Source organism: Rhodamnia argentea, chromosome 2 (assembly GCF_020921035.1).
Source record: "Rhodamnia argentea isolate NSW1041297 chromosome 2, ASM2092103v1, whole genome shotgun sequence".
In the NCBI taxonomy this organism is placed as follows: Eukaryota; Viridiplantae; Streptophyta; class Magnoliopsida; order Myrtales; family Myrtaceae; genus Rhodamnia; species Rhodamnia argentea.
The window spans coordinates 31,286,048-31,311,244 of NC_063151.1; the positions used below are offsets into that span (position 1 = coordinate 31,286,048).

At 41.0% G+C, this 25,197-nt stretch overlaps 4 protein-coding genes and 1 long non-coding RNA gene across 8 annotated transcripts; 2 read left to right on the forward strand and 3 right to left on the reverse strand.

Moving 5' to 3' along the window:
* Positions 1-277: 277 nt before the first annotated feature.
* LOC115739213 lies at positions 278-7,438 on the reverse strand. Of its 3 annotated transcripts, XR_007197634.1 has the most exons (3): positions 6,845-7,437; positions 3,041-3,044; positions 278-288 (listed from the first exon to the last, which is right to left on the reverse strand). XR_007197634.1 is itself a non-coding variant. In XM_030672226.2 (2 exons), exon 2 carries the CDS (start codon positions 7,222-7,224, stop codon positions 6,895-6,897), a length of 330 nt encoding a protein of 109 aa, XP_030528086.1. In that variant the 5' UTR covers position 7,225; positions 7,256-7,438; the 3' UTR covers positions 6,644-6,894. The 3 variants fall into 3 exon arrangements, 1 of the variants encoding a protein (XP_030528086.1); XR_007197633.1 differs by lacking the exons at positions 278-288; positions 3,041-3,044 and adding an exon at positions 6,550-6,607 and having other exon boundaries at positions 6,815-7,437; XM_030672226.2 differs by lacking the exons at positions 278-288; positions 3,041-3,044 and having other exon boundaries at positions 6,644-7,225; positions 7,256-7,438.
* LOC115739173 (chlorophyllide a oxygenase, chloroplastic) lies at positions 1,816-6,445 on the forward strand. The gene is made up of 9 exons (XM_030672153.2): positions 1,816-1,976; positions 2,565-2,816; positions 3,051-3,155; positions 3,294-3,569; positions 3,795-3,942; positions 4,055-4,239; positions 4,345-4,457; positions 4,771-5,065; positions 5,830-6,445. The coding sequence occupies exons 1-9, from the start codon at positions 1,899-1,901 to the stop codon at positions 5,998-6,000; spliced, it is 1,623 nt and encodes a 540-aa protein (XP_030528013.1). The 5' UTR covers positions 1,816-1,898; the 3' UTR covers positions 6,001-6,445.
* Positions 7,439-8,688: 1,250 nt separating the features above from the next.
* LOC115739224 (acetyltransferase At1g77540) lies at positions 8,689-9,745 on the forward strand. The gene is made up of 2 exons (XM_030672234.2): positions 8,689-9,038; positions 9,436-9,745. Exons 1-2 carry the CDS (start codon positions 8,784-8,786, stop codon positions 9,505-9,507), a joined length of 327 nt encoding a protein of 108 aa, XP_030528094.1. The 5' UTR covers positions 8,689-8,783; the 3' UTR covers positions 9,508-9,745.
* LOC125313920 lies at positions 9,433-15,456 on the reverse strand. The gene is made up of 2 exons (XR_007197635.1): positions 15,411-15,456; positions 9,433-9,619 (listed from the first exon to the last, which is right to left on the reverse strand). It is a non-coding gene; the product is annotated as an uncharacterized LOC125313920 (long non-coding RNA).
* Positions 10,005-24,583, reverse strand: LOC115739186 (caffeic acid 3-O-methyltransferase-like). Of its 2 annotated transcripts, XM_048275135.1 has the most exons (5): positions 24,577-24,583; positions 12,849-12,852; positions 11,030-11,400; positions 10,858-10,922; positions 10,005-10,455 (listed from the first exon to the last, which is right to left on the reverse strand). In XM_048275135.1, exons 3-5 carry the CDS (start codon positions 11,316-11,318, stop codon positions 10,147-10,149), a joined length of 663 nt encoding a protein of 220 aa, XP_048131092.1. In that variant the 5' UTR covers positions 11,319-11,400; positions 12,849-12,852; positions 24,577-24,583; the 3' UTR covers positions 10,005-10,146. The 2 variants fall into 2 exon arrangements, with proteins under 2 accessions (XP_048131092.1, XP_030528049.1); XM_030672189.2 differs by lacking the exons at positions 12,849-12,852; positions 24,577-24,583 and adding an exon at positions 11,765-12,296 and having other exon boundaries at positions 11,030-11,340.
* Between the last annotated feature and the right edge of the window lie 614 nt (positions 24,584-25,197).

A 25,197-nucleotide genomic window follows, 5' to 3' on the forward strand; every position in this document is an offset into this window, starting at 1 on the left:
GCCACTTTCAATCAGAACATTCCTCAATCCTTCCCAAACAGAACCATACATCACTTTTACATGAGCCAAGGACGCCAACCCGTCACCTTCCCCTGTACCTCGGCGACGACTCAACTCTGTCTCCACCCAAGGCACCCACGGTTCAACACCCGTGTACAGCAATTCAGGAACACTGGGCCTAAATCGATAGCCGAGAGGGCTTGCGGCACCGCCAAAAATTCAATGCAACTCCTTTGCCCGACCTCCCCTCCTCGTCCTCGCATCGTCTGTCATGCCCATTCACCCGACCTTACCATTTTTCTGATTGAAACACGGAAAAGTTAAGCTCACAGCCGCTAATGGACATGCAACCTGTATCCTCCAGTTATCACTGTCCGGCAACTACCCATCGCCTAACCACGAACTCGGTTCGCCATTCTCAGCCCACATTGAGAAGATTAGCTAGTGGGTTAGAGGAGCAACTCACCTCAATCCTTGACGCAACTCCCGTGCTTGAATCGTGGCCCGAACGGCTTCATTGGCGACGCAAGGAGGTGGATGTCGTGGAAAATTCTCTGTGCGATACCCACGAGAAAGATGAGGTGGAGGGGTGGGCTGCTTCTTCAGGTTTTTTTTTTTTTATTGATCCCAATATGGGCCAGATCTTCACGTGGCCCACGGTGGCTGACCGACAAAAGAAGTAGAGGCCGGGCACACTTGGGCCAAGTCCTCTCCAGTGGGCCGAGTTCAACCTCCGGCCACTTAATCGTCGTGCATCCATCGGGCCCATTAATTGGTTCGGTGAATATGTCCAAATCATCCATTACGTTCCATCGCATGAGTCAGCTTTCTAATCCATTTCGTCTAACTCTTATTTTATTTCAAACTGTAAAACAGGAGCGTTGCAGCCAACCTCACCTTCGATTTCCACTTGTAAGGTGGTGGTTCATCCTCGTTGTCGTCGAGTTGAGCCCTAGATCTTGGTTGAGCACTTCCAAGCCCAAGACCCGAGGCTCGCGCTTTTTCCAAGCTGAGATCAAGGCTTGGGTCTGTTGCGAGCACATAACCTTGCCCAATTGCACATTCAAAGAGAAAGGTGGAAAAAATTTTAGAAAATAAACTCCAAATTGTGTTTTTTTTTTTGTCATATTATTCACGTCGGATTATTAGCTTGTTACATAGAACTGCCGACGATGATCGGTTTACCATGTCAGCAATTTCGAGTTAAAATTGCTCGAAGTGCTAAATCGAAAGTCTGCAAGATTTATAAAATTATTTTGGTAATATTGAAAAGCTTAGAAATAGGAAAAGCGTATTCCATTTTCTCCACCGTCGCATTTGAATCTTCCCTCGTTCAGATTTCATTTTCGTTGCCAAATATTAGAGGGGCCACGTTGTATCGAAAGTTGTGGTCAGGAAAGCTTTGATTTTTCAAGCCATATTTCTATGTGGGAATGATCCAAAAAAAAAGGAAAAAAGAAAAGAAGAATTTTACATTTATCAACAGTAAAGCCGCATTTGGCAAGAATTGATCAGAGGAACAGCGACGGTCCAAATTCGAGATAAGAGGAAGATATCTTCGCTGTCCGAGCTGGCAACTGTCGAGACACAAAGGGGCCCCACTCGAAGGAAACACTCTCAGCTCAGACCTCAGAAAAGTCCCGTCGAAGCATGTGGAGATCGGGCGTGCCACGTGAGCGCCCGCGGTTCCGCGCGCTTCTCCACGTGGCAGCTGACGGGAGGCCAACCGAGATCGCCCGAAACTCCCACCTCACCTCTTATCAACAAAAAACTTCCCCCAGAAATAAATCTCCCTCTCCAATTTGTCCTTCGATTTTTCTCTCTCTTTCTTTTTCCCCCACTTTTCTTCTCTCTCTCTCTCTCTCTCTCTCTCTCTCTCTCTGAACGGTTCGGACGCCATGAACGCAGTCGCCACTGCTGCTGCTCTGTCACTGCCGATCTCTCTCTGCAAATCATCTAAACTCAACGTTAGAAAGGTGATGATCGCTTTCCTTTCATCGGGAACTTCATCCCATGTTTGTTTTGTCCGTAGCAGAACTTTAGGCATGTTGAGCATTGAACTGGCGAGGCTAAGCGGGTAAAATTACGGAGATTTTAGTTCTTGATCGCGCGGCGCTTCTCATTTCGCCGGCTGATCAGCGTTTGTGGAAAGTTTTGCAGAGCCTTCGTTGGGTTGCTGTTTTAGTGAGGATTAAACGTTCTGATCGTTTTATTCGAGCCTGAAAGTGTCGTCTAGCTTCATATTGGGTAGTTTGTTAGGATTCTCATTTTGTAGGTGCAACTTGTGCACTGAATTGAGCCTAGAAACACTTGGAACAAGCATAACATATGGTGAAATCCTTTGCTTTTCGAGATTTGCAACATACCATTTAATACATGCCATCCGGCTTCATCCTATGCAAGAATATATAGGTTGGTGGCAATCTGTTCACTGGATTTTGCGACTCTACCACAGAATGGAGGGTTGTGAACATGCATTCATCATTTCTACGATTCGTCACGATTATGATGCGCAATCTGAGTAAAGTATCTGATTAGTTTTGTATAAATTTGCTTACTTGAAGGTTGCTGGACTGCAAGGGGTCAGGGGGGGATTTAGGGTTGTTGCTGTATTTGGAGAGGAAGGGGAACTGGTGGACAAGAAGAGTTTGTGGGGACCTCTCTTTGATGTGGAGGATCCACGCTCTAAAGCCCCACAATTCAAGGGGAAGTTTTTGGATGCAAATCAAGCTCTGGAAGTTGCTAGATATGACATACAATATTTGGATTGGAGAGCTAGACAAGATCTCCTCACGATTATGCTCCTTCATGAAAAGGTTTGCGTCAATCCTGTCTAACAGTTTTGGCGGAATATCTGAATTAGTCTTCCTCTTTTTCTTCGCACCTCGCTGAAGGGTCATGGATATTTTGATAATTTTCTTCTATCTTCAAGTCTTGTTCCCTCGTACTTTACCTTCTCAGAATGACTGGTTGTTGTCACCGACATCATCCTGTCTCATGTCGGAGTTGGTTTTATGTGAAGTTCTCACTTTCAGAAAACAATCGTGTAGGTCGTGGAAGTTCTGAATCCTCTAGCTCGTGAATACAAATCCATTGGTACCCTAAAGAAGGACCTGGCCGGGTTGCAAGAAGAGTTAGCACAGGCTCACAGACAGGTGAATACCATACATTTGACAAACTATTGCGACATTGCAGCACTCCATAGCCATGCATCCATTGTTAGCTAATTTTTCTGGAGAGGCAAGACAGTGTAGAATGACTTGTTTGAGTCTAAAACACGCATACCTTGACAGGTTCATATCTCTGAAGCAAGGGTTGCCACTGCCTTGGATAAGCTAGCGTACATGGAAACATTGGTTAACGACCGATTATTGCAAGACAGAAACACGACCGAGATCCCTGAAACAGCTTCTCCCCCTAGTACTTCTGCTCAATCTCTTGATGCAGCGAGAAGGAAAGTGCCTCGGAAAAGTTTAAAGGTGTCAGGTCCAGTTCAACCTTACCATCCGCGCCTGAAGAACTTCTGGTACCCCGTTGCTTTCTCAGCTGACCTAAAGGATGACACTATGGTAAATTAGTCTTCCAAAATATTCATCTTCCTTTTGTGTTACATGTCATTATATAATCTGCTCAACCTAGTAAGAGCATGCAACAACAAGCTTTCATGAAACTGTATGTTTAGAAAACACTAAAAAGTACTAGGACCAGTTGTGCTTGAGATTTGCTTTTCGATAATATTTTTGTCAAGAACCTCAGCTCAGTTGATCTTATTTGGATTAAATGCTCTGTTGCAGATGCCAATCGATTGCTTCGAGGAACCTTGGGTTCTTTTCCGCGGCAAGGATGGAAAACCTGGATGTGTCCAGAATACTTGCGCACATAGAGCATGCCCTCTTCACCTCGGTTCAGTTAATGAGGGTCGTATCCAATGTCCATACCATGGTTAGTGGGATAAGCATCACTCAATCAAAATTGTACTTATAAGGGATCGCATTTTTCTTGCGTCTAGATGAATAAGTGTCTAAATTTTCACATACTTCATGGATGGCATCAGGATGGGAGTATTCAACTGATGGGAAATGCAAAAAAATGCCATCAACACGAATGGTTGATGTTAGAATTCGATCTTTACCTTGTTTTGAGCAAGAAGGCATGATCTGGATTTGGCCTGGTGATGATGCTCCGGATGCAATCCTTCCTTCATTGTTGCCTCCTTCTGGATTCGTGGTACATGCTGAGGTATATATTATCTCTTTATTAATTTGTTTCGGGAAGCATACTGTAGACATCTGGAATTTCTTGTAGAAAACTGATCTTCCATATTTTGTGTACCCGATACCTCAGATAGTAATGGAACTTCCTGTGGAACATGGGCTGCTTCTGGACAACCTTTTGGATCTTGCACATGCTCCCTTTACTCACACTTCCACCTTTGCAAAGGGATGGAGTGTTCCCAGGTTTGTTTCTGCAAAGCTATCTGCCATTGGGAGATTTAGGCAACTGAAGCACGGATGCCTTTTTATTAATTGATATTATGATAAGCTTTACAGTTCTTTTTGTTGTAAAAGATGAAAAATGCTTCCTGTACATAAACCTGGTATTTTATTTTGAAACACGAGTAGTGGGTCAAAAAGAGGCTGATAAATTTGGAAAAAAGGAGAAATCAGGTAATGAAAGAGAATGGCATGTTTACGATGCATCAGTATCCCTATTCTTGCATACGTGTTTCTTCTCTGGTTCACTTACCGGTTTTGGTGCAAAAATTGTCAGCTTGGTGAAATTTCTCACGCCTGCATCCGGCCTCCAAGGTTACTGGGATCCTTATCCAATTGACATGGAATTTCGACCGCCTTGTATCGTTTTGTCAACCATTGGTATATCAAAGCCTGGAAAACTGGAAGGGCAGAGTACCCAGCAGTGTACAACACATCTCCACCAGCTTCATGTATGTTTACCTTCAACAACGAAGAAGACAAGGCTATTGTACAGAATGTCACTGGATTTTGCTCCCCTGCTGAAGCAAGTTCCCTTTATGCAATACCTATGGAGGCACTTTGCGGAACAGGTAAAGATCTTCTTAGCCTGTCGTATTCTTTTATTATGGGCGAGGGATTTTACGGACATTTTTTGCTTTTGTTCAACAAGTTATTTCCTAGGGAACCTGAGAGGTACCCAGATTTTACATTATCGGACTAAGCCCTGTGGTGCAGTACGCCATTCGGTCACCGCGGGGTAGGGGATCACTCTGCGTAGGTTTTTCTTGGCGGTAGATCGCTTTGTTTAGGTTGAGGCGGAACTTGAGTGATAATATGTCAAGCCATGTATTTGATACTGATTCCAGTGGTAGCTGAAGCCAATTCATTAACTCTACATTGGGAGCCAAGGAGTTGTTGGGGTTGGGGAACAAAAGCTGGCCGCATTTTCCCTCCAAATTCATCTCACAAAGAACTTAAAAAAACTCTCTAATTTCTCATATCCATTCCTCTCACTTGCCTTCTTTCCCCAAACTGTGCCTAGGAGTCATCCAGGTTCAACTTCTGAACCCAGAGCTGTATCTTATAAATAGCAGGGCACTATAACTGGAAGTTGCAGTTCACCATGGAACTTAAACTCACTTAGCTGTATCGAGGAATCCGAATGTCTTGTGGTTTTTCTTTGGAAAAAGGAAATAATCAAAATTTCATTGCTGGGTTCCCGAAACTCCAGTATATCTCAGCGAGTCTTCTTTTTCCAGGATTCTACAGCCCTTATTACACTGAAAGAGCTGCTATGACTGTCGTTTAATGATCACATTCTGATATTATACTTATAGATGAAAGTATCACACAGGTCTTGAATGAGGATTTGCGGCTAGTGGTCGGCCAGCAAGAGCGAATGATCAATGGTGCGAATGTATGGAATTGGCCCGTATCCTATGATAAGCTGGGAGTGAGGTACAGACTATGGAGAGATGCGGTAGAACGAGGGGCCAAGCAATTACCCTTCAGCAAATCAGTGTAATCTAACATCTTGATGAGTCCACGCGGCGCATTCAATTGCCGACTACTCCTCGTGCAACAGCTTTATTAGCTCTAATGGAAAGCCTTCTGGCTGATACCATTGTTGAGTTTGATTCTTCCTCCTCGGCTCTTTCTAAAGGGCAGTCGGATGTACCTTGCGGGAACTGTGAATTGGACTGAGGCAAACGGAATTCCTACGGGAACAAGCCCCGGGTAATGCTGTGCAATCAATTTTTTACTCTTTTTTTTTATTTTTATTTTTTTCCCTTGTACAGAGTGAAGAAGGAACGTTTTTCATTCTTCTCCTTTTCGTTTCTTCGGAAGTGTTCAAGATTTGCTTCTGAGTTGCTAGGCATTTGGCATTCGGTCTCTCTTCCCCTGTAAAGCACAAAATTCCGCTTGTATGATACGCCGGATTGTCCAATCAGAGCAGAGTCCTTGAATTTTTATTCTTCTTTGGCCGGATGATGCGCCATCGTCCGTCAACGAGACAGGTATTAAGCATCATATTTCATGGCACATCAAGCATTTGACCCCAGCCTTAGCCTAAGCTGCCTTCGGTACTTGATGCACCAAGATGGGTATCATAAAGTCGCAATCTTTGTATCCTTTGAAACGAATGAAACGAGACGTGGGTGGCTAAATTACTCGAACGAAGTATTCTTGTCCACTAGAATGTGTAAACTAAGAGACCTGTGGTGAAATGTCATAACCTCCTGAACTTCACCAAGAAAACAAGAAACGAAACGAAACGTGCCTGCAGCACAATGTTTTGGCGAAGATATTGGATTACACATAAGACTAGAATTGCTAGCCACATGTTCTGTTCCCTGAAAAGTGAAAATTGGGCAGAGAAAGCCCGGAATCTTTTTAAGCCCAAAAGCAAGTGAAACGATCACAGAGCCGCACCACAGAAGGGGCAGAAGCTGAACTCGGGCTCGACGGGGCGACCGCAGGAACCGCACCGCATGCCGTGGGGCTCCGCCTTCATCCTCGGCGGCGGGGGAGGGAGGGACGCGGAGGGAGGGAAGAAGAGGTGGCAGCTGCTGCAGTGCATGAGAGGGGCCTTGCCCGGCCAACGCCAGACGGGGACGAAGAAGACCTTCAACACCTTGTCGTAGTCTACGAGATCGGCCCTCGACCCGCACGCTATGCACCGCCCCGCACCCGATTTCTGCACCAGCCTCACCTGCTGCTCCAGCCCTCCCACGAAGAAGAAGAACATCCTTTTTTCCCCCAAGAAAAGGAGAGAATTCTTTCGGGGATTTTCCTTCTGCTTGGTTTCTTCTGCGGGGGTTTATGGGAGGTTTTGGAGATTGCGCGAGGCTTGAATTGGGGGTTTATCAATGGAGGAGGAGGAGACGTAAAACCCAAGCGGTTGGAGAAGGAGATGGACTCCCTCGCTGGAGGGTTCTGGATTCTGCCTGCTCCTACTGTTCAGGCTTGTTCCAGAATCATATGACGTTTTCAGTTTAAAACAATATTCAACTACAGTCTGCGTTGTAGATTGCTTGAAGGATTTATTCGAATAAAGAAGGGGTATTATTTGGATTTTGAGTCAAAAGAACTCTTTTTTTTTTTTTTTACCTATCTATCGGAATAGATGATCTTTCCTGCCACCACACTTATAGTCTTAGCTAGAGGTGGCCGGTTCCACGGAACCGCCGGTTCCGGTTCCTAAAAAAGGTGGAACCACCGGTTCCAAGGCCCAATTGCTCTTTTCACCCGACCTCCTTCTTTTTTTTTTTTTTTAAAAAAAAATAGGGTCGGAACCGGCCCTTGATGGCCGGTTCGGTTCCGGGGCCCACGGGTCCATTTGGCCACCTCTAGTCTTAGCAATGAATGGAGAGAAAATTGCTAATAGCCAATTCAAAATCTAATGATACATAGAGAGTAGCAAAACAAGATGGAAAAGTTACCATTGTAACAAGAGATCTAAACAGTCCTTCACCTTTGATTGTTGAGAAACGCGATACAAAACTTTAAAAAGATGCAATCACGTCTTCAAATTTGTCGAATTAGTCTAATTATTTCCCTGGCCCTATCCCATTTGGGTTAAACATAAAATGTTGGATCACGTTGCCTCCTACTTTGCCAATGAGGGATTGCAAACCTCGTAGCAATGGCTAAGGGCCTCGACTATGGATAAGGTTGCGGACCCTTGTTGATCCTTAATCTTTAATTCTCGCTTCAGTGCTCCCGCTCTTCTTTGTGAAAGCATATTTTGCCTTTTTTTTTTTGTTTTACTTTTTTGAAAGTTTTAGGGTTTTGTTGCAATTTATTGATAAGTCTTGAAATTTCTGATGCACTTACCGCTAAAAAAAGGGACGGATTAATAAAAGAAAGGAGAGAAGTTACCTGATATGATATATATGGTACTCACCTATCACTACGTGATGAAAATTAAGAAAAGAAATTCTTCACGGTCAGATGTTGCGATACAAGAGATGAATCAATGAATTGTTTTTTGGTCGAATTGATGAATTTATTTCTTTCGATAATTTTACTTGCTTTATTTTATTATATTATAGCAGACGGAGCGCGCAGGCACATATATGTGTAAATATGTGTGTACCTCATTATTTTTTCAATTTCCAAAATTAAAAAAAAATTAAAAGGCAATGTGAAAAAGGAAAAAGAATTTATATTGCAATTTACAGCGCCCGTGTTTTGTCAAGGTCAACGTTCCTAAGGACGGACCGAGTCACCTTCGTTTCGGTGATTGATTGTTCCTAGCCGGACCCAGGAAGCGGAAGCCAGAGAGAGAGAGAGAGAGAGAGAGATATGGCGGCGACCACCACCGCCGGCGAGGCCCCGAAGATAGTGTGGAACCAGCCCCAACAGAGGTTCGAGACGGAGGACAAGAAGGCCTACCTCCAGTACGCGCTCCGAGACGGTGGCAGAGCGATGGACATCGTCCACACCTTCGTCCCTCCCTCGAAGCGAGGCCTGGGCTTGGCCTCCCACCTCTGCGTCTCCGCGTTCCAACACGCCAAGACCAACTCCATGTCCGTCGTCCCTACTTGCTCTTACGTCTCGGTCCGTTCTCGAAACCCTTTGTCCTCTTTCTCTGTTTTGGATGTGTCACCTTGTCATTGGGGCACTATGCCCACCACGTGTTTGATGAAACTGATCTAGTGATTGAGCCGGGTTCTGGTCTTTTCCTTGGTGTTGCTTAGTGATTTGAAGAAAAGAAGCAATCCAACTTTGTGGTTCAATTCCTGTTTTTTTTGTCTATCATCACTCATTTTTTCCTGTAACCCACAGAATTGCTTGTGCCTGAGCTGTTTCTTTCCCTAGTCCCTTTTCTGTACTTATAATCAGCGAATACGGATCCATATCTTCTTGTCTTGGTAACTCTTACTGCACTCAGTTCTGCAATCACCATATATAGAGTTGTTTGGAAATGCTACTAATCGGGTGTTCGCTTGGTCAGGACACTTTTCTTCCGAGGAACCCAACTTGGAACTCTCTTTTGTACTCTGAAGATCTCAAGTCTCATATGTAAATTTTCTTCTAAAATGTTCGGTAAAATAAAGGCAATCCTGGGAGTGTCAAGTGCATGTAGCTGCTAGCTTGAACTGCTCTGTTCTACTTCTTTCTCGGTGTTTGTCTCAGAACTTGTAACAGGGCGTGGTTCCCTCGCATAAAGATGCTTGTTTCAGTATTGCATTTACAAGTTCTTCTTGGGTCTGTACGCGTTTACTCATGTTCGAGAGATATAATAACTTATTTTAATATTGTTTTATAAGTAGCTTTCTAATTTTTTTTCCCCTCCTCTTCTATGCGACTCTGCTATTTAAGCTTGATTAGAAGAATTTCATTTACCCTTTTGCAACAGAACATTTGGAATTGCTCATAGCCCTGATGGCTGCTTGTATTAGATGTCATCACCTGTCTACATGGGATGGAATTGTGCGAGACGACGGTAAGAAGATCTGAGTGTTAAGTAATTCTTGGTCGATATGGAGGGGGTGGCATTTTTGAAGAGTCGTGCTTTAAATATTATAGGGAAAGTGCCTCCTGTGATTTCTTCTACTAGTATAGAAGGAAATCATCTGATTCACACCATCAAGAGGATCATAAAATAGAGAATCCAACATTTGTTCCGAGGTTTAAGTGCATTTTGGAATAGACCTCAAAAGACCTAGAGACCCACCGTTTTGGGGAGCTCCATCACCCAACTGTTGTACGCGGAGCATTTAACCTCGCAGCCGGCGAATCCCGCTTGCACCGCCAAGGCCTCAAACGCCTTTTGCGTCCTCTCTTTCCCGCCGGGATTTTGAGCCAACATGAACAGGTCTTGCGCGAACACAATGTTCGAATAGACATTTCCCTCTGGAACCGTGGGAAGAATCGACTCCACGATGATCACCTTCCCATTGGCAGGCAAAGCCTCATAACAGTTCTTTAGAAGTTTCGAGCAATGCTCATCGCTCCAATCGTGGAGTATCCACTGCACTTGAATGTTCATAGATCAGAGAACTATAAAGAAGTCATGTGGTTGTGCAAGGCAATGAGCTCTGATGTCAAAATATAATCATAAAACAAGAGCACGAATTAATCCCAAGGAAAATGGGGCAATTTCTTTTGACTAATGGGAGTTTTACTATTGTTCCCGCAACTTAAGGTTTCTCTCGTAGTAATTCTGCTGATACACGTGGCTGTTCTCATCGATTCCTGAAAACCCTCCTAGCGACAATCGTGGACTGGAGATTACTTAGGAAAAATCAGATTATTTTCCTTCGAAGGGTTTGAGGGAACATTGAGAGGAATTTCTCAGAGTGATGAAAAAAAACACACACAAGGCCTCACACTTCACAAGTTGGATAACCATTAGACAAGCTGACGTCTTTACCTTCATGAAAATGGCATCCCCTCTAGGAACACTCTCAAACATGTCTCCGCCAACGTGCTCGACACCTAAAACACGAAAAGCCAACACAGAGAGAGAGACTGTTGAATGATGTAATTAGAAGCAACTGAGTTCAGTGTTCTTGCAGAGCACCGGGGTCCTGAATTTGGTTTACCTGGATAAGGAGGCGCGGTGGCCAAGACGTGAGGCAAGTCGAAATTGATGCCCTTGACGTGGGGATGCTTGGAGGTGATCATCTTCAGAGTGACCCCGACGCCGCCCCCCACATCGACCAGCACTTTGATGCCTTCAAACCCTCTGTAGAGGTCGAGTATTTTTGTCATTATCAAGGTCGTATGACTCGACATGGCTCGGTTGAAAACTCGGTTGAACCTATCGTCAATAGCTGGATACTCGAATGCCGTCATCCCGTATGCCCTCTCGAACGGAACCCCTCCTTCCATGACGACATCAGTCAAGTGGTACCTGAGATTAGTCCATGAAAATTGAGGCAGCCATAGATCAGTGCACGTAGACAGCAGTAATCTTTGAAATTAAGATAGCAGTCCCTTCAATTGGCGCTATTTCAATAACATGTTCCACGGCGAATCGAACATGATGACAATCTTCTCCGAAAGGGCAAGACACGTTCTTTTTAATTGGTTCTTCAGGAATATCGAAATCTTTATCGGCATCGAGCGTTTTTCAAGATTCACAGTCAACGATGCAGTGTGAACTGTCACCGTCCAGTGCTGCGATCAAATTTTAGATTCAACATTTCAAGTATCCTAATATTCACCATTGGAATGGCTGATCAACAATCACAGAGGCCATTGTTCACAGAAACTACTTTTTACCTTAAAATTGTTTTAATAATCTGAGATGACAGCCCAAAACAAGAATTATATACCAACTCTCCATGAAGACCTTGTCATGATGCAGCAGATACAGAGGACCAACAGCACCACCTTCTTCGTCCTTAGCCAAGGACCTGCACATGGGTCCCGCACCGTACTCTCTCTCCCCTCCATCTCCGTCTCCGTCGCCGTCGCCGTCGCTCCTCCTCGCACGCCACTCGACCACGCCGTGGCTTGCCAAGAGGCGCATCATCCGGTCCACCAGGACCGGAGCCCCAGGGTTCTTGGCGCCGACCCGGCTGGCTATCTCGGCAGGCGAGAGGAACCCGCCGGCGGAGACGAGGGCGTCGATGATGTTGAGCTCGAGGGCCGACTTGAGGACCATCGGGAGCACCACCGCGCTGGCCAGCCGGACCGCCAGCATCCCTGCTTCCTCTTCTTGATCGCGTGCTTTGCGCTCTTGGGTGTCGGCCATTTGTTGGGAATCTGCGAGCAGTGATGAGAGAGAGAGAGAGAGAGAGAGTGTTCTTTCAGGGTCGAGGGATCAAAGTGCGTTGAGGGGTCACGCTCGGGAGAAAAGATATGAAAAAGAGAGGGAAAAGAGGCTTTTCGCTTACGCTGACGAGCTTTGTTTGGGCCCATCTACCTAATATTTTCTTTGGACACGATACTTTCTTCGTCTTTCCCTAAAAACAAGTAGAATAAACAGTAAACATCTCATCGTATCATGAACTCGTGATTATGCTTCTTCAAAATGTACAATAATCGATAAACTTCCACATGCTCTTGGACCAGATAACATTGAAGTCAAAATCACTGCAACGGTAACCACGTGTTTCAAGAAGATTGGCCGAACAAAAAACCACGTCGACCAAAAACAGAAAAACATCTCCTACAGATTTAGCAAAAGAAAAAGAAAAAGCAAAAAGAAAAGCGTGAGATGACGTCAAAATTAAGAGTGAATTTTCTGTGCCATGGATGATTGAGTTGTGACCCAATATTGGTACTCTCATGTAGTTGTATCATACCGGTGGCTCTGATCTTGGTAAAGGGAATTGAACCGGTCTTAGGTTCACGAAATCTATTCTCTATAGAATCAGTTATGTCGAGTTCTGGATTGAATCGGATATGATGTACACACCTAGTTCGATTCGCATTTTGAAAAATATTTACCACTTGAAAAAGGGTAAAATGGAGTCTTTGGCTAAAATATTCGTTGAGAATAAAAAAAAAAGTACAAAACCTTCCAATAAATGTACCAATCGAGCACTTTCTAAGTTATTTTTCATGTAATCATTCCCTATCTAATTGCGAGATTCTTTTTTTCCTCTTCTTTTTGAGAAGGAAGGGGGTGATCAATTTGTGTAATCATTCGATGGTTTACTATCCACGACATGTTCGAGTTACCAATTTCATGTTACAGTTAAACATATTATCTTGTTGGCGGGGATTTTTGCGGTGTATCGCAAAGTCAAAATCTATAAAGGGGAATTATTTGTAAACAAGGTATCCGCGTATTCTTCAAAATTAGCTACTCCAAACTCACTCCTCATGAAACATTTCAAGTACACAAGTAATTATTTTTTAATTAATATATTTTAAATTATTTATTTTTCGCGAAACGAAGCGAAATCTTAATCGCATATTTTTACGGATCAAACGATGAGGGAGCTTTCATGTTTTTCGGGTCATGGGCTTTCCTTGCAGAATTTCATGTAAAACCAGACCTGTTGGGCCCAAGAATGGCAAATGGAACTGCTTGTGCTAGTAATAACAATTTTAACAGATTCGCAAAGAAAAATCGCGGGCATTATTTCTTTAAAAGTCAAATTATTCTCTTCTCAGAACGGCAAAGAACAGAAAGTGCAACATTCTAATTTTGTTAGTAATTGTAAAAGCGTGCGTTTTTGTTGTAAGAAAAATATTTTTTCGAGAGATTCTTTTTAAGGAAATTGTTTTCTCCTTTTGTAGGAAATTGTTTTCTCTTTTTCTGATTATGGAATTCATTTCCCTAACTTGGCATTCATAATTTTCTTGATAAAATTTAATAAGGGCACGAAGTTTGAGCCATTTTTCTAGAAAAAAAAAGATATTATTTCAAATAACGACATGAAGTCATCAAATCGGTCTCGAACTAGGATTGGACTTGCAGGCTGACCAAATGTCCATCGGCCGGCAGCAAATGGTTTTTCGGCGCAGGTGGCTGATTCCTGTGAGGCAGACGAGGGTAGTCCATTGCTAAAACGAAGGGTGACGACGCTAGAGGCTAGAGTAAGAAGACGATGATGTGAAGTGGGTTCGAATTTCTATTTGGGCTCGGCCGAGCATGGCTTTACCGGGAATAGCCTTGAGATCGTAATCTTAAGACGACGACTCATCGAACCCGACCACAGACGAGCCGACTGACGTGGGTCTATACACCTGTGAGCTCCACATGCTGCTTTGCAGGTGTTGGTCTGCTGGGAGGTTGATGGTGGTGATGAAGGAGGATTCCGCGGGAGCAAGGAAAGGTTGCTCGTGAGTTGTGGCCGTGACGGCGCGGCGGCAGAGGGGAAGGAGAGCAATTGAGATTGCTGGGCGGGAGGGATTGAACTCGGAAAATGTGCGCTCGATAACGGGGCAAACGAAGAAGATGGGAAGAAAATTTTTTCTGGCCGTAAATTTGTATTCAATTTTTTTTTTTTTTTGGACAAGAATGCTCTTACTGCGGTTGGCGGAAAAATCACTCGATTGTCGGCCAAAAACATAGTGGGGAACCAACCCCAAAAGAGGCTCGAGCCGGACGACAAGTAGGCTTACCTCCAGTACACGCTCGAGAGATGGTGGCAGAGCGATGGACGTTGTCCACACCTTCATCTCTCCCTCGAAGCGAGGCTTGGGCTTGGCCTCCCACCTCTGCATCTCCACATTCCAACACGCCAAGACCAACTCTATGTCCGTTGTCCCTTCTTACACTTACGTCTTCTTACTCGAAGCCTTCTATCTAGACCTGTCAAACAAGCGGGTCGTGTCATAAATATCCAATGTAAATTGACCTATATAATTCATTTATTGCAATATAAATTCCTCGACCTATATCTGACTAAAGTCATATCCAATCCGACTCATATTACTCATGTATTTCCACATTTTATCCAGCTTAGAAAAATTCGTTTCAAATAAATTTTGAAAAAAATATATTGCTAAAACATAGTGGACAATTTTTGTAATTTAAAAAAATATGATTTTTTTTTTATTTTTTTTCCTTTTTTATTTTAAGTCGGGCGACCCAGCGGGGACCCTCGTTGGCTTCATAGGACAAAAAGTAAAAGAAATAAGAAATAAAGTAAAATAATAAAATAATAAAAAAACTGTTAAAGAGTTGAAAATGGTTTTGAAGACATCTCATCGGCTCATTCACCTTGATAAGCCAAATGGTAAAACCCACGTGAAATTAGGGTTTACAATTCCAACCCATTTATTAAAACTTGACTGATCTATATGTGACCCATCTCATTTAATATTGGTTACAAATGATTTTCAACCCATTTTGACACATCTACCGCGTCCTCTATGTCTCAAAACACTATGCCCGTGAAGCGTTCAATGAAATTAATCTAACGATGGTGTTGCTTCGTGACTTGAAGAAATGAAGCAATCACCGCATATGAAGTTGTTTGGAAATGCCGCAAATCGGATGTGGCTGCTAGCTTGAACTACTCTGTTCTACTTCTTTCTTGGGACCTGTCTCAGAACTTGTAGTAGGACGTTGTTCCCCCCACATAAAGATGCTTGTTTCAGTATTACATGTACAGGGTTCCTCTCGGGTGCGTACGCGTTTACACATTATTCCAGTTCTGTTTTATAAGTAGCTTTCTATTTTTTACGGAGACTATAGCAGCAGAGCCATCGCTCTTGGCGTGGCGAGGCTTCGAGAGAGCCCACATGAGACTGCCGGGCCATAGTAAGAAGTGTTAGTTTAATAGGATCTTTCAATCACACGAACAAATTGATAAATTCAGCGTACTCAAAGCAAAGGAAGTCATTATTGATCGGATGAGAGAGAAGATCTCTTCTTCTGGGTATGAATTTTTACCACTCTCCTCTACAATAATTGTGATGGGTGTGTATTTTTCTCTCCACAATTTTGTGGAAATAGCAGAAGCAAAGTATAGATGAAGCGCGATATAGCGATACCCACATTCTCCACAAAAAGAGACTTATGTAGAGGGAGTGATGGGACTAACCTTAGAGCTGTCAATTGTGAACCGTCCGTCAAGGTTTAAGATATGGGTTCCACAAGTCCAATTAGATGTCACTAGTATATGGTCCATAAATATACTTAATTAAATTGGGTCCATGTCAACTATTAATTACTTTCCAATGACTCATTACTAGGTTTATTTAGCAACAACTAAGCATTCTAACAACATGCATTATGTCTGAACGAGTACATACTTAAGCATGCATAAGACTCCCTATGACAAATGCATCGGGAACATGCTCCATTTGAACAAACTCTAGTTGATTTCTAAGGCATTGTAGTAAGCAGAATTTGTTACCCTTAACCACATGGATAACACCGAGAGAGCAGTTATGTATGTTGAATTTTTTGAGAATCTTTTCAAGATAGGTTTTCTGAGATAGTTCAAAAGATCCCTCAAGATCTACTTGGTGAATTTCAATGCCTATTACTTAAGAGGCTTCACTAAGATCTTTCATCTCAAAGTTATGTAATCGAAAACTCTTGGTCTCATACATGTCCTTACCAATGTTAGCAAGTAATATATATATTGCATACAATACAAGAATGATGAATTTACTCCCACCGATATTAAGATCTATACACCAATCCACGGCATTTTCTTTAAAGCCAAAATTATTAATCATATCTTGAGACTTAAGTTACCACTATCTTGAGGCTTGTTTCAAATCATAGATAGCCTTTTTTAGTTTGCATTTCATGTGCTCCTTGCCCTCAACCACGTGTGTAATATAGACATCCTCTTGCAAGTCTTCATTAAGAAATGTTATTTTCACATCTATTTGATGTAGCTCAAAATCATAATGAGCTATTAAAGTCATGACTATTCTAAAAGAGTCATTATTTGACACAGGGGAAAAAGTATCGTTATAATTCCCTCCTTCTCTTTGAGTGACATCTTTCGCGATCAGTATGGCTTTATACCTTTCAACAATACCTTTAGGTTCTAGCTTAGGCTAGCCATAAATAGATTCTAAAGGGAAGGGCCATGTTAAAATGGTTACGTTATGAACCCAATCACAACTCACTTCATTTTCCATTTAGAACCCATTTACAACCCTTTAAACCCGTGTTCCTGATTCCACCTCTCTCTCTCTCTCTCTCTCTCTCTCTCTCTCTCTCTCTCTCTCTCTCTCTCTCTCTCTCTCTCTCGTGTTCCTTGGTTGTTACCCTTCTTCGAGAGACCAATCGGAGCCTCCCCATCCAGCTTCGAGCTTTGATCGCTTTAGCCCTCATGATTGTGTGCTTGTTTCGCAAGCCTCCAATAGGTCGATTTTTGACGCATGGCTGCTTAAGAAACAACATGAGTAGGTCTGTAAGATGTAATCAAGTGGGAAATGACTTGCATTACTGGATTTGGAATGTGAGACCAATGAGACAAAGCCGCGATCTACTGTGTCAGAAGCAAATGACTTATTGCCGAGACAACCATAACCATTGAATGCGTTACATCCTCGACAGAGCATTATCAACCCCATCATATTTGAGTGGGAGATATATCGGATGTTCGCCCATGATCGAGTGTGTTTGGGAGGCGAAAATGTGCGTATGAAAGACACCGTCTTCTTATAAATAGAGGGAGTTATTGATTTTAGGAGACCTATCCATTCATGAGAAAAAAATGGACGTCTTCCTCTCCGTCACAAAAAATAAACAAAAAGCTTCCATGTTACTTTGAGAAAGCGATCGGTATTTACGCTGTGGAACGAAAATACTTTTTTTATGATTATATTCGGATCATTATGGAGTCGTAGATTCGTCTAATGCGTGCCAGTGATTCAACGGTAACTCTCTTGTTGTGCATCAAAAGGTTAGTCGTTTTCTCCATTAAGTTCTTCCAACAATGACTAATTCAGCAACAAGAACAAAATCAAAGAACTACCGTGAATGAGAGATCGAGAAAGTGAGAACCCGGTGGGAAGTGGAGACATATCGGAGGAGATCGGAGCCTGAGATTGGACGGATCGGTGCCGAGCCAGAGAAGATGGAGTCCAGGGTGTGATAGATAGAGAGGGAGATGTGGTCGAGTACAGTGATTCGTGGGGACAACTCTGATTGCGTAAATTAGTTGTCCACTTTTGGAAAAATCTCAATAGAGCGATAATGTCAGGCCAAATTTACATTACGTTATATGGATATTAGAAATGCATCAGTAATTAAGATATAAAAACATTTTATCAAATAATATATTATTCAACGGGTGTCAACCAATATACTAAGATCTCATTCATACTTCAAAAAAAAAAAAAAAAAACCTAAACTAATTTCATGATTTGTGGATGGCTCGGGCAGACGTTCACCATCACCTCCACACCCCTGTCCATAACCCAACCCCCAAGCTCCCTCACTAACACGATGAGCCGGTCCGTGGAGCCATGTATTCCTCAAAGGCAATAATACAAAGAGAAAAATGCAAAAAAAAAAAAAGAATCTCGAGATGGATTAGGTATTGATCGAGAAATTTGAATTTCGAATAAACGAGTTAATGGATCAATTTGTATCGGATCATTTATGACTTGACTCAACCCGCTCATTTGACAGGTCTAGCCATCATCGAGTCTTGGCGACCGACTAGAGGAAAAAGGGAAGCAAAAAAAAACTGAAACGAAAAAGTTAATATAAATTTCGAGAAAATATTAAGATATTATTAAAAATTATTCACATCAATGTCGGTCGTGTCATGTCAGCGATTTTCGATTAAAGTTTTGAGCAGATGGATTCAATTAACAAAAAAATAAAAAAAAAATTAGGATTCAATTGACATTATTAAAAGGTTTTGGATATAATTGGTAAAAATGCAATAGAGTTAGGATTTTTTGAATAACTTTCTCTTACTCGCGCATTAAGCTTTTCTAGATGGATAAGAGAATCCTGATTGTAGACCTAATTATACGAATTAGAACCGAGAAAAGCCAACATTAATTATTTCGTAACATCTTTACACAGACACATCTGTCTTTTCCTACAGACAAATGATTGCAAAGAGCAATCGCGTGTTTCAAGATTGGCCGAACAAAAAACCACCTGTCCCAATCATCCAAAGATTTTCGACCCAAAAAAAAAAAATCATCTAAAGATTTAGAAAAAAAAAAAAAAAAGCAAAAGAAAAATTGAATGAGATGACGTGAAAAATAAAAGTGAATTTTTTCGTCCCAAGATGCTTGTGACCCAATATAGGGATTCTCATTTACTTATATCTCTTTCCCTGAATTTCAATTCAGCATGGATTTAGTTCTTTACAAGAACATTTCTGGACGAAGAGGTTAGGCTGTTCTTTCTTTATATTAAAAATCATACTTTGATTCTTAATCGGTGTAAAAGTATCTTCTTTTTTATTTTCTTAAACATGATAAAAAAAATTCGGCTTATAATCGATTCAATTCGAGAAACTAATCAAACTGGTTTTAATAGAATCGTAGGCAGCACCAGCTGTTCCGATCTTGGTACAGGGAATAAACCGGTTCTAGGTTCGTGGAGTTGGTTCTCCCCCTACAATAGGTCCTGTCAAGTTCAGTGATTGAACCACACCCGATGCACATACCAAGTTCGTTTCACATTCCAAAAGATATTTACCACTCAAAAAGAGGGAAAAAAAAATTGCAGTCTTTGTCTAAAATATGCCTGCGAGAATGAACACAGTATAAAACCATCCAATAAATCTACTAATTGAGCACTTTCTTAACTTACTTTTTTTTTTTTGTTCGTTTGTTTCAATGAAAATGTTTTCCGAATTTTCATTTGTTTGGTTCGTCGAAAATGACTTAAGCAACGAAAAACACTTTCTGGTCATCGAAAGATTCATTCATAAAATTAGGAAAGAGAATTCCTAAATTTAGAAAGATAGAAGCGCTTTTGGAAATTGCTCATCTCGAAATTTTTAATATTTATTTTTATATTTTATGTTTTGTATTTTATATTTATTTATTTTTTATTTTCTTCTTCTTTTTCCTCTGTCGGTCGACCACAAACGTGGGCCGACGAGCTCAAGCTCGCCCATGGCTGCCGTCGACCAATCGCAGTGGGGGAGAAAGAAAAAAAAATCATTTTTCAAATGAGATCCAAACACAAAAAAACTTTTGGGTCACATATCACCAAACATAGGAAAATTAATCATTTTCTTAAAAAATGAATTCCCCGACAGTATTTTCTTTTTCATGAATTTTTTCCCAACCAAACACACCATTTATTACATTTTTGTAATCACTCTCCATCTAATTGTCGATTTCACGTTAGAGTTAACATATTATCATGTTGGGGGGATTTTTATGTGCTCCGCAAAGTTAAAATACATGGAGGGGAATAATTTTCAAGACATATATTTACTAGAAGTCTTAAAATTTGTCACGAAAGTGTAATTGAGTCCTAACATTTGTAAAAAATACAATCGAATCCTAAAATTTATCAAATTAATGCAATTGTGTTCTTCCGTTAACTCTATCCAATTTATCTAATGGAAAATGCTGATGTGTATTTTTTTAATATTTTCTCTCTTCTACGTGGCAATGACATGGCCGAAACGACGTCGTTTTGGTACAAGGTAAATTGAAAAAACTAAATAAATAAATAGAAGCAAAACCAGCGCTTGTCGCCGCCGTCCCACCACCCCCGGAAGGGCTAGTAATGGTGAGGAAGTGGTTGACGAGGGTCGCCGGTCCCCAGCCGGGGGCCCGCAAGCCCTCGCCTTGTCCAAATCTGGGCGAAAGTCGTCGTTTTAGCCACTTTATTGCCACGTGAGAAAGAAAAAAATTAAAAAAGTCATGTTAGCATATTCCGTTAATTAAATTGGATGAATTAACGGAAGAATTCGATTGCACTAATTTGACAAGTTTTTTAAGATTCGATTGCATCTTTTGAAAGTTTTAGAACTCAATTGCATTTTCGTGACAAGTTTTAGAACTTCCAATGAATATATCCCAATTTTTAAAGAAGTTATCCACGTATTCTTCAAATTTAGCTACTCCACATTTGCTCCTCATGAAGATTCCAATTTTCTATTATGTAGAATTGAATGAGAATTCACAATCCTAATTGATATAATAAAATTGATCGTGTAAAGGGGTTGATTTTGCCCCGCCTTCGAGACCACATAGCTCTTCGTTTCAAATTTGTTATAACAAGCTGTTCCATCTGCCTTTGTTGGCCCAACAAATCCGTTGTTAAATGAAATTCTGCAAGGAAAGCCCATGACCCAAAAAAAAAAAAAAAAAGACAGCTCGCTCATTCTTTTGATCTGCAAAAATACATATGTTCAAGGGTGCATTTATTTTGAATAAAATTTCATGACAAAGGCAAATAATTTCCCAGAAATCCTTTCCATAAAATTGGGTTCCTTTTTTTTCACTAGAAAATTCAATTTTCCTGACTTTAAGCATGCATATTTTCTATAACCGCAAGTGATTTTTCATTGACTGATCATTTTTCAACTAACCAAATGCTTAAAATAACAAATGAAACGGTCGTGAATAATCCATGAACCACACGCGGAGTATTTTCTCTAAATGTTTCGAGTAGCATCATACTTAATTACTCATTCATTAACACTTTCTCCTAGTTACTTAGCCAAAAAAAAAAATAGCAAATGAAATGCTTTCCCCAGGTTTAATTAAAATGGTGTTGACTACGTACACTTGGTGCACGCAAATAGAAAAAAAACACCGAAAATGTTATAACTTTCACACGACGCTCATTTTAGTACCTAAATTCTTCGCCGAATCATCTTAGTGTCACTTCGGTAGAAAAACGATTGCTTAAGTATTATTATCAATTTAGAACGCCGGAAAATCCGACGTGGCAATATTTTATTATATCGATCAACTTCAGGAGAGCACCCATGTTTGTTTGGTCGAGTTTTTGGGGTCCGTTTAGGCGGATAGTGAAAAGGGGATCTGAGAAAGGTTGGAGAAGTGTGGCCATATTAGATCTACCATATGGAGAAAAATCGAAAGTCTATGGAAGCAGCAAGGAAATCAGATATAATTTCACTTCTTTTCCGGGTGGACTTTTTTTTTTTTAATATATCACGCAGAGATTAACAATTTAATAAAAAAAAAGCCACGTAGAACATTTTATCGAATTTTGTTGCCAAAGGCATTTAAGTGATTTTTTTTGTCTAATGTGGTAGTGAGGTGATCCAGCAAAAAATTTTGTTATTAAAGTAAGCGTAGAATGAAAATTATAATACTTTTAATGTACTTTCCTAATTTATAGAGAAAAGAAAAGAAAAGAAAGGATCATTACAACCCGAAATCGGGTCCTGGATCATTCATTCTCGGTCCCCATCGAAATAGCCCAAAATCGGCCAGTTCAATCCAATCTAGTCCGATTTTCGGGTCGGTCCGGTTCGCTTGCAGACCCCTGCCTAATTCAATATGCAAAAGCACGTGTTGTCACTTTTGGTCGGTGACCTCGGAAAATCATGGGCTTGAAGTCCAAGCTCACATCAAGTTGGAAGACAATGACAGGGCTTGCTTTATCCCAAAGTTCTCGACTAAGATTGATTTGGACTTTCACGTTTGGCACGAAATGAGCATAATTTCCTCGTGCGTCCTCCTTCGGTGGAAAAAAGGAGGCTCGATTGGAATATCACAATGAGTATTTAGAATTTCGGCTTCGATTGACTTTGTATCGTCGCTCTCAAAGTCCGCATCGAGACAGTAAAGACACCTGAAAATTCATCTAGCAAAGAGAAATAAAAAACTTCTCCCATGCTTACGTATAAGGTGAAAATTACTGTATAGGCGACTCAAATAGGCAGTATTACAGAAAGAGGAGAAGTAAGTACTTACTTCTGCGCTCACTAATCAGGAGGGGAAGTATGCGCAAAGCCTAGAGAAATGCTAGGAGACAGGTACGTAGGGCATGCATGGCGACACTCCTGTTGTAAAAATCAACTTCTGTCAAAAAGTTTATTTTTCTATTTTGTCTTTTTTATCTCTCAACATTTAAAATAAGTTAGACTTCAGTAAAGTTCTTAAACTGCTTCGTCTGAACTCCGAGACGTAAAATTCAGGAAAGAAAAATATTTTCTTTCAACTTAAGGAGGTAGTGGTGAGAAAGATGGATTCTACGTCATTTTCGGATGGCTACCGTCGGGTAGGATCGTATAATAGCGTCCCACGCTTGAAGTGACTCATCGGAATTTCGATTCCTACATCGTCGATCTACACTTCGTACAGTATCTTTAAATCAATTTATCGATGATATACGCCTGGTTCAAAGGCACTGAGCCGTTAAAATACTATTAATTCTTTTCGTCAGAAACTCCAATTTTCAGACCAGAACTTCTTTTTTGTCTGGCTTCTTTGGCTTAATGCGGATGATGTCATCTGCGGCAACCACTTTGATCTTTATCCAGTCGCCCTTGGTCTTGTCTTGTCGCGAGCCACTCCCACCACGTTTCCATAACTTCATTTGGATTTTGCTACTGCTTTGCTTCTCTTCTTCTTATATTTGTCCTGTCCGCCATCGTGAAATTATTTCTTTGTTCATGTTCACTCGTGTACTTTTACCTTCTATTTTTCACTCTTAATTGAAGAATTTTAGGATTGTTCACACTTTGACTTTCATTTAAGTCTCAAACTCTTGAATGTCGACACATAGATTCACATATAAGTTTTTCGTGAATTTTTAAAAATCTAAATGCTTTTTACTTTTGCTCAAGTGTAAATAAACATAATGACGGGTTAAACAAATCTTTTTTTCCCCCAAAAGGCTTAAACTGTTACTTAATAACCCAAAATCCTATATCAAAACTTGCATCCTCGATTTCACGAGTATAGCTAAATAATAATTTCATGTCTCGAAAGTTCATTTCCTGGATATCTATCCTTTGGTGTTCTTCCCCCGCTCCCAAAACATAGTATAGAAGTGATTTATTAGCAACCTATCAATAACTACTGTTGCTTGCGCACAAGACATTAGGGGTGAGCAAAAGAAAATAAAAGAATCGAACCGGACCGGACCAATCACTTCGAGGCAATTTTCGGTTCTTAAAATTTGGAACCGATGAATATTGGTTTGGCTCGCAGTTCTAGGTTTCAGGTGTAGAACCATCCACGCTGACCGGATCGATTTATTTAATTCTAATTATTCTTAATTTTCAAAATCCTAATTTCCTACTTTCAGGTGTGATATAAAATGTAGACCGTGGATGCATTTGAAGTGAAGCCTATGAACTTTTGGGCAAACTCTTGTAGTGATTGTTATGATTGGCAATCTCATAGATTTGGTTCTTAATGATCATTATAGTTTTGTTCGTGGAAATGATCACTATGTTTAGCTTTTCATGAGCCTGTTCTATTAACATTGCTCTGTAGTAGTTTTGACTATACAACAACATTTGAATTCTTGTAGGGAATAGGGAAAAAAAGATACTAAGTGATTCAAATTGTTGTCCGAGGAATTGTTGGAGTTTTGAAACGCCATTATGATCATATCTAGTAATAACTATGATTTCCACATATAAAAGAGCAACAAAATAGACTCGCAAATGTGTGTTGAACAAAAAGAGCATGGTCATAGGGATTGAATTTATAACTAAGGGATTTCCTTCTTGAGCTAAACTTGGAATAACATGCATGAGGAGCCTATTTCAATCTATATAATGCTCAATGTAATCGATACATTTTTTGGGAAGGATGAGTGTATCTAGGAGAAGGCACCTTATAGTTTCTTTAACGAGATAACAAATTAAGAATTTTTAACATCTATTCGGAGCGGAGACCACGCCTAACTACGATGACAGTAAGAAGACCGTGACCAGAAGCAACGCGTGCATCAGGAGCAAAAGTTTCTTCATAGTCTATTCCAAAATAAGTATAATGCAAAAGAAAAAATTATGCAATTTATGAATATTTCGATTTGTTATAATGGAGAGCACGTAAGCTCATTTATAGACTTTATCAGATGACTATTTAAGGTAACTAGATAATCATGATATCGAGTATAGTAAATTAGGGATTGTGCATGTAGATACATGCAGAGTCTTTAGAGATATTGAGAATTAAGGGAATGTAATTTAGAATAAGTCAACTAAATTTTTTAGGAGATATAAAAAAAAAAAAGTGCCGGGGGAAGCGGGGTATCGTTAAAGAGATTCAGTATGCTGAAAAGAGAACTGGTTGACGTTGATGTGGCTGTTACATGATTGTTGCGTGTTGTCGCGGCTACTTAGTAAGCTACACGGCAGGAGGCTGTCGTTGCAGCAGGAAGCTATCGTGGCTACTGTGCAGTCTACGCAATGAC